The sequence below is a fragment of the Silurus meridionalis genome, chromosome 8, assembly GCF_014805685.1.
Source record: "Silurus meridionalis isolate SWU-2019-XX chromosome 8, ASM1480568v1, whole genome shotgun sequence".
Taxonomy (NCBI): domain Eukaryota; kingdom Metazoa; phylum Chordata; class Actinopteri; order Siluriformes; family Siluridae; genus Silurus; species Silurus meridionalis.
In genome coordinates, this window is record NC_060891.1 from 6,594,334 (window position 1) to 6,602,886 (window position 8,553).

Consider the following 8,553-nt stretch of genomic DNA (forward strand, 5'->3'; position numbering starts at 1 on the left):
CTCTGTCTTAACCAGATCGTGCTACACGTCTGGATAGGGTCCCTCAGGAAAAGCCGTTAATGTTCTGAAAGAAATATTGACGCCTCAATGTTTGGTGTAAGGACTCTATTTTTAGCTTTTAAATATATATTAACTCTTCTGTGCTTTGAAAATAGCGCCACCAGAAGTGCTTTAGGACCAGACACCTATAAAAATGTTAATAGTAATTACTGTATATAGGAATGTTTACATCTTGTATGCATCTCTTTTTGTGCAGAACTCTTTGAGCACTGAACGGGATTACGAGAGCCTGGTGTTAATGCGCATGAGGCAGGCGGCGGAGCGACAGAAACTTATCGAGCAAATGCAGCGAGAAGACGACGAGGAAGAAGTCACAAAAGCTTGAAGTCATCTACTCTGTATCTTTACTAAAACATAAAGTACAATAAACATTTATCACTTTATTGTGCTTGTTTTCTCTCCCAGTTGAATCCTCACAAATAAATCAAAAAGTATTTTCTTTTCGGTAAATGCTGACAGTCAGAGTTGTGTAACTCAGTGTGCTTCTCGGCTTTTGGCCGAGGGTGTGCCTTAGCAGGAAAAAGATTTTCTCTAAGGAAGAACGCAGTCCACGAATGGCTTCAATCAGTCGGCACACAGACTGAAACTGTGGACCATGTCTCTTTGGGGAATTTCTGGAATCAGAACTTGTTCTTGTCCAGTGCTGAACATAGTGGAACTATGAGAGGAAGCAAACAGGTTTTTTTTTTAATGGGAACAGTGCTGCTGGAGTTGATGAAAGGTGACGGGAGGTTCTGGCCTCTCTGAAATAACTGTGGTGGTTATGATGATTACATTTTAGATTTTTTTCATATTGCAGACTGCAGTCCAAGTCACTAAGGGCATGCATGGAGTCTTAAGGCCAAAGTCTTGTGCTGAAAGGCTGCTTTTTTGTGGGCTTCACTTTCTGACATTCTTTCACTGTCCAGTAGGTTCCTTGCTGCATTGTTATATTTTAAAAATACATTTAATCATGTTATCCATATCTGTAGTCAGTCATATTGTCTTAGAATATATTAATTTTTAACAAACACCAGAGATTCTCTGTCTTGTCACTTCAGCAGTTACGATTTTTGCTCTGCACCAACTTCCTTTATACCTGAAGTAATCAAAGAGTTGATTGTCCTTTTAATGGAAATTGGAACTGGTATAATAAGAAAACGTCGATTAACTGCTGTCCCGCTGAACTGGATAAGAGGGTCAGGTCCATTGTCATTCTTGACACTCTCAGTTTTTTCCTCCTCCCCCTCTTACTTTCTACAGTCTCCTTGAAATGCTTTTAAGATCTATGTTCTTAAAAGGTTAAAAATTATCATTCTATTCAATAAGTACCACCAGAAAATAGGATTGAAGGATAGATATCTTGACAGAGATTAAAGAGGGTCCTAGTGCTTTTTTAAATTCTGTTCTAATCCAAAGAAATTGACTGAAGATTTTGAATGAAATGGTTGAAAATGGTCTGTTGGCTTTATGGAAGTTGTTCTGTTCTTAACAGTAAAGCTTTAAGCAAAGCAAAATAAATAAGCAAGCAGGAGGTCATGAGTGATTTGTTAATGTTAATGAAGGCAAGAAACAACAGTGTATGATTTAAGTCATGGATAAATATGTTCATAATTGTGTTTTGTTACTGTACTTTGCCATATTTCTACTTTATTTGCATATTATTGCAATTGAATAATTGTATTTAATATTTATACAAACTCAAAACCTGTGACAGTTGTTGAATAAGACCTTCAAATTACTCATTACAGATCCCAGACGTTTCTGCTTCTCTCATCCAGTCATTGACTGAACACAATGAATAAGCCAAAGAATGACAGTATGGAAATTGAGCATCAGTTTCAACATTCTGACGCAAGTAAATACTTATATAAACGGGCCATTTCCTTTGCCACTCTGGAAGTCATGAACATCTCATTTGAAAATGATTGTTGAGGTAAGATTTAGTAAGTCGCTAAGTTCTATAGTTTTTGGCTAGCCTAGAAAAGATTCCAGCAAACAAAACTAGGCAGACCCTAGCTAATAGTAAATATTGATCATTTGGAGGATATTTTACTTCTGATTTGCTTTTAAGAAAACAATATAGTATAAGTCATATTTATGACCAGCAAACCTACACATTAAATTTTTTTTCCCGCTAAATCATATCAGTTCTAGCAGTTTTAGGATAGTAAAAAAAAGCTCATTTACACACTAACTTATAACTGCCTGTGCATTTAAAAGTAGCCATTTTTCAGTAGCTATACTTCCATTTTAAGAACATGCCTTTTCTTATCAATTAATTTTTACATTTAATTACATAAATCCAAGCTACCTGTGTAAGCACTCCCCCTTGTGGAGAATCCTTTTAGAGCCTACTGAAAGTGAGTGTGTTAGTAGCCTGCAGTTGCGGGCCGTGTATTTTACACCGAGGACTGCAATGGTGTCCTGCCCGAACCAATCTATCATTTAATACCATTTAAAAAACCATCAATATTATACAGAAGTGCAGTATAATAAAGCACTGCGTCACAGACAGAAATTTCATAGTGAGAATGAACGCCATTACCAAAACAAGAAACACAATTAACACAATTCAAAAAATCTCCTTTCACTGTAGCCACAGCTGCACCACCTGCATACATTATCTCTAGCAGAAGCATCGATATTACCTCATAAAATGACCCAGATTGGTTTTGTGCATTATGTTTTTCTAGGATTTGACAATTATTTTGTGTTTTTGTGAAAGTTCTATAGGAAAGAAAATGCAAAAGTCTAAATGGTTAATGAAAAAGCTTAAGTCTTTTGAGCTGTTTTGGCCGACAATTCCATGAGATGTCCAGCTTATCTTGAAAAATCTCTAGAAAGTTATTTTTCTCCGTCAACCATTGTGGAATGAAAAAAGCTGTTAAGTCGACACCATTATATTTTGAGTTTGTGCAGTTTGCTAAAGATGTGGGTGCAGTAGTCGCTATGAAATGAAGTGAATTCACTATTGAGAATAATTTGATACATATTTATGGACAGAAATACTGAAATGTAAGTCAGTGATTCTGTTTTCTGCTGGCCTGCCACTGTTGGCTTGTTCCATAAACTGAGTAGATACTTTCCATTTAAAACTTACATACAAGACCATTCACAGTCACAAAAATTATCATCACAACAGCTTTCATGCACAAGTCACACAGGGCCTGTTGTGCCGTCTAATAAAAGGATATCATCTGCACATACAAAGGGGTTGGAATATAGTGGGCAACAATATTTCTAACCATATCTAATGTCTTGTGAAAGCAAAACAAAAATAAGAGCAGTGACAGACAACAAGCAAGTCTTATGATGAATCTTTGGATTTAATACTTTGTACAGCACTTTGGTCCACAGTTGCTATTTTTAAATGTGGTTTACACAAAAAAAAAAAAAGACTGACTGATATTTTTGTGCTCTCAAATTCCCTTAAACATTTCCATTCCTTGGGCTTGACTCTGCATAGGTAGGAAGAGTTAAATCAGGCTTTATTTACATGGACTTTTAGAATCTGCTAATTACACTGACCAGGCATAACATTATGACTGATTATCTCTTCATCATAGCACCTATTTGTGGGTGGGAGATACAGTATTAGGCAGCAAGTAAATATTTTGTGCCCTTATAGTTGACGTGTTAGAAACAGGAAAAATGGGCAAGCGTAAGATTTTGAGAAAGTTTGACAAGGGCCAAATTGTGACGTCTAGACGACTGGATTAGAGCATCTAAAAAAAAAAAAAACAGCTTTTGTGAGGTGGTCAGTATTTATCAAAGTGGTCCAAAGAAGGAACAGTGGTAAACCACAGTAGAACAATTTTAACTTCTGTTGCTAAAATTGCTGAAGAAGTTAATGCTGTTAATGATTTTAAAAGCAAAAACCAACACAATATTAGCCAGGTGCTACCTTTAATGTTATGCCTGATCAATGTACAGTGATGTGATGTACAGGTCCTGATTTCTGTTTGTCACACTTTAATTGTTTCAGATCATCAAACTAATTTAAATATTAGTAAAAGATAACACAAGTGAACACAACATGCAGTTTTTAAATGAAGGTTTTTATTATTGAGGGAAAACAATCCAAAACTACATGACCCTGTGTGAAGAAGTGTTTGAGCCTAAACCTAATTACTGGTTGGGCCACCCTCAGCAGCCTCAGCATTTGCAATAACTTTCAATGAGTCAGTTACAGCGCTGTGGAGGAATTTTGGTCCACTCATCTATGCAGATTTGTTGTAATTCAGCCACATTGGAGGGTTTCCGAGCATGAAACGCCTTTTTAAGGTCCTGAAGCAGCAAAACAGCCCCAGACCATCACACTACCACCACCATAATTTACTGTTGGTATGATGTTCTTTTTCTGAAATGCGGTGTTACTTTCGCCCAACGTAATGGGACACACACCTTCCAAAAAGTTCAACTTTTTTCTCGTCAGTCCCAAAAGTATTGGGGATCATCAAGATGTTTTCTGGCAAAACTGAGACGAGCCTTTATGTTCTTTTGACTCAGCAGTGGTTTTGGTCTTGGAACTCTGCCATGCAGACAATTTTTGCCCAGTCTCTTACTTATGGTGGCATCATGAACACTGACCTTAACTTAGGCAAGTGAGGCCTGCAGTTCTTTGGATGTTGTTGTGGGGTCTTTTGTGACCTCTTGGATGAGTCGTCGCTGTGCTCTTGGGGTAATTCCGGACGGTTGGCCACTCCTGGGAAGGTTCTTCACTGTTCCATGGTTTTGCCATTTGTGAATAATGGCTCTTACTGTGGTTCACTGGAGTCCCAAAGCTTTAGAAATGCCTTTATAACATTTTCCAGTCTGATAGATTACTTTCTTCCTTATTTGTTTCTGAATTTCTTTGGATCTCGGCATGTCTAGCTTCTAAGGATCTTTTGGTCTTCTTCACTTTGTCAGGCAGATCCTATTTAAGAGATTTCTTGATTGTGAACAGGTGTGGCAGTAATCATGCCTGGGTGTGGCGAGAGAAATTTAACTCAGGTGTATTAAACCACAGTTTTAACAGGGGGACAAACACATTTTCACATGGGGCCATGTAATTTTGGATTTTGTTTTCCCTTAATAATAAAAACCTTCATTTAAAAAACTGCATGTTGTGTTCACTTGTGTTATCTTTTACTAATATTTATATTAGTTTGATGATCTGATACAATAAAGTGTGACAAACATGCAAACAAATAAGAAATCAGAAACTTTTTCACACCACTGTATATTTAACTTTAGTCAAAATTCAATCAAAATGAATTCGCATGTATTGCTTTGTAAATTTGTTGTTTATTTACTTAGCAGGGTACGTGCTGTAAATAAGTTAAATGATTTAGCTAGTTTAAAATGTGATCTTGATGTGCCTTTGACTGCATGCAAAAATAATTATTAATTAATATAATTATTATTAGTGAGCCAGGTTCTAGGTATATTTTTAACCATTGGCTCAGAGAATCAGCTAGGGCCAGACATGCTAAACCTTTATCATGTTAACTTGTTTACTTTGTACTTTTAAATAATTAAGTATATTTAAATTTAGATTCTTCTCACTTTCTCAAAGTAGATATTTGCCTCCACATTTCTACTTTAAATTGAGTACGATTCTGACATGAGTTCTCTCTATTTTTGTTTTCATCCTTATTGATTTTACTGGGAGGTGGTAGCTCAGTAGATACGGCATTCAAGCATAAACTAATCTGGCTCAGTACTCCAGCAGGGTGTGTGTGTGTGTGTGTGTGTGTTCACACCTTTTCCAAAATCCGAGCAAAACCCATCTCAGAGCAATTACGTTTCTTTATTTTTGTCATTTGATGCAACATTATAGTCACATGTTTATGTTTACTTGCTTGGCTCTATTGAATCCCTGGAAAGTATCTTTCAAATTACAACACAGGAAACCCAAATATGCTTGGCCCATCCACACACACACACACACACACACACACACACACACACACACACACACACACACACACATGCACACACACCCTGCCGGAGTACTGAGCCAGATTAGTTTATGCTTGAATCTGAAGACTCCCAAAAGCAACTGTTGCTACTTTCTCCATGCGTTCATCGCTACAGAAATCACCTTAGTCCTGCTCCTGGCTGCCTCCCTTTCTCACGTCTCTTTTCAGATTACTCCATCAAGCTTTCAGCTCTTAAGACTTCTGGAACGCCAAAGATTCTTCTAAAGCATTTTCTTAGGGAAAAAATTACCAGCCATTTTGGCCATGTTAGAGGAAAAATTGCAGACCAAGACATGATAGGGGTATACATTTAGAGCCAAGTGGAAGAGCTCAGGATAAATATTTGGAAAGTGATAACTAGGAATGAGTTTCTAATTAAACAAAACACATTTTCCCACTTTATATGACTGAGCTAATGAAGGGCTTAATGATTAGCTGTTGTTTAGTAGAGTGAAACTTGATAATGGATAATGCTTAAGCCATCCAAGATTGGAAAAAAGGAAATCCCAACTTACCAGTATTAAGTGCTGACAAACGCTCACATTAAATTTCTCTTGGCATGTGGTGTAAGAATACTTTAATTTGATTACTTCTACTTAGGCAATTAGCTGCAGGTTTCCTTTCCACTTAGCAGGCCATTTTCAGGTAAATTAAAGTTGAAAAAACAAACAAACGAGTGAATAAAACAACATATTAGGGCAGTTAGGTAGTTTTAATTTATCTTCCACAAAAATATCTATAAAGTCAAAGATGAAATGTTCTCATGGAAAACAAGAATAATTCAAAACATAAGGCATGTTCTACCAAACAAGAAAGAGCCTTCAGCTCTGATTTAAAGATGAGTGTATGACATCTTTCTTATTTAAAACAATAGGCAATGATTGGATGAGAAATCAGCATTAGATAATATCTTCGCATTCATTATTTAAAAAATGTAAGAAACATTTGTAAAACTGTTTTCAAAAGGCTGTTTCCAAAAGGCCCTAGTTCTTAGCATGGAATCTTCACCTAAATCATAATACGAAATAAACACACACACTAATATTCCTATATCTTTAATGATCAATTAACTGATTTAAACAACAAAGTTTACAAAGTTACAAAGAGATTTTTTGGTGTCTTAGTTGAAGTCCCCTATCAGTGAGATTCAGAATAGTCTGATTCAGCAAACCTGCATTCAGACCACCTTTTTTTTTTTTTCTCAATTTTATGTTGCAGACTACAATTGTTCAAATAGATTTTTTTTTTCCCTTGTTCATTTACACTCAGTAATACAATAATCTACACCTCATAATGACATAATGACCTCATAATGACAATGACCTCATAATGACATAATGACCTCATAATGACAATGACCTCATAATGACAGTCAAAACAGATTCTAGACTTTTTGTAAAAGTAGCTCAGATGTTTACCAATTCCCTTAATCATTACCGAGATGGTTCTACACCTTATTAGAGTCCACCTGTGGAAAAATGTACTGATTGGACATGCTTTGGACAGGCACACAACTCTCTATCGAGGGGCCTCACAGCTGACAATGCAAATCAGAGCAAAAACCAAGTCATGAGGTCAAAGGAACTGCCTGCAGAGCTCAGAGACTGTATTGTTAAAAAGCACAGATCTGGGGAAGGCCACAAAAATGCTGCTGTGGGGGAAGTTCATTCCACAACCTTGTGCCAGAACAGAAAAGAGTCGATGTATACCTACCTCTTACCCTGAGACATGGTGGGACCAGTCCAGCAGTGTTAGAAGATCGGAGGGAGCATGGGTCAGTGCAAGGAGAGATAATGAAGCAGAGGATGAGTTAAATGTCATCAGCATAGCAGTGGAAAGAAAATCCATGTAAGGATATGACTTTGCCATTAGAGAGTGAAAAAAGGGGGAAAAGTACATAAATATGACTCTGTACATCAAAGACTTAGATGAGTTATGTGATCGTGATAAATGTTTATTAGGTCAGCAGTATTGGTTGGGTTCTTTGTGTCAATATGTCTGTGTGTTTAATGGCATTCTGTCATTCTCTTGTCATGTCAATTTGCTGTTGCTGTTTTTCTTACAGCCTGTTAATACTCAGAATAAACAGTTATGTTGACTCCTGTTAGGCTTAATGCCTACATCAAACATATGCGAATTGAAGAGTAAGATCTCTGACATTTATTGCATATGTCTGTAGATGGATAATCACTTAACCAGGTGTAAAAACACAGACAGTTTAAACCTGCATGCATGGGTGACTTTAGGGTCCTCCAAGAGTGGGAATTGTGGAATTATTTTTCATGATTTGGTGATACATGATTTTATTTTGAATTAACCGAAAGTGAGTTTTTCCTTGTTCATTATGCACATGTCTGTCCTGTGATTACTTGTGTAGATGTTTCTGTTTTTCTGTATCATGTTTTTGAAAAAAAAAATTGTTTGTTCTTGTTCCTATGCGTTTCTTTTTTAATTGTTAGCCTTAAATGTGTTTTCTACGCATACACATCAGTATAAAAAAGAATTGTGTCCAACATATGTTTAGACTATAGTGTGCTCAGGATAT

The 8,553-nt window shown here is 36.5% G+C and overlaps 2 protein-coding genes across 2 annotated transcripts in view; one reads left to right on the plus strand and one right to left on the minus strand.

Annotated features, from left to right (window-relative positions):
• Nucleotides 1-440, plus strand: part of dnajc17 (DnaJ (Hsp40) homolog, subfamily C, member 17) — a 43,287-nt gene extending 42,847 nt beyond the window's left edge. The window contains exon 11 of the mRNA XM_046856329.1: nucleotides 257-440. Within this exon, the coding sequence (XP_046712285.1) occupies nucleotides 257-385 (129 nt within the window). The 3' untranslated portion in view covers nucleotides 386-440. The remainder of the gene's footprint in view (nucleotides 1-256) is intronic.
• The window catches only part of LOC124390414 (cdc42 effector protein 3), a 29,088-nt gene that overhangs the window by 12,777 nt on the left and 7,758 nt on the right, over nucleotides 1-8,553 (minus strand). The gene's annotated exons all lie outside the window — the stretch shown is intronic.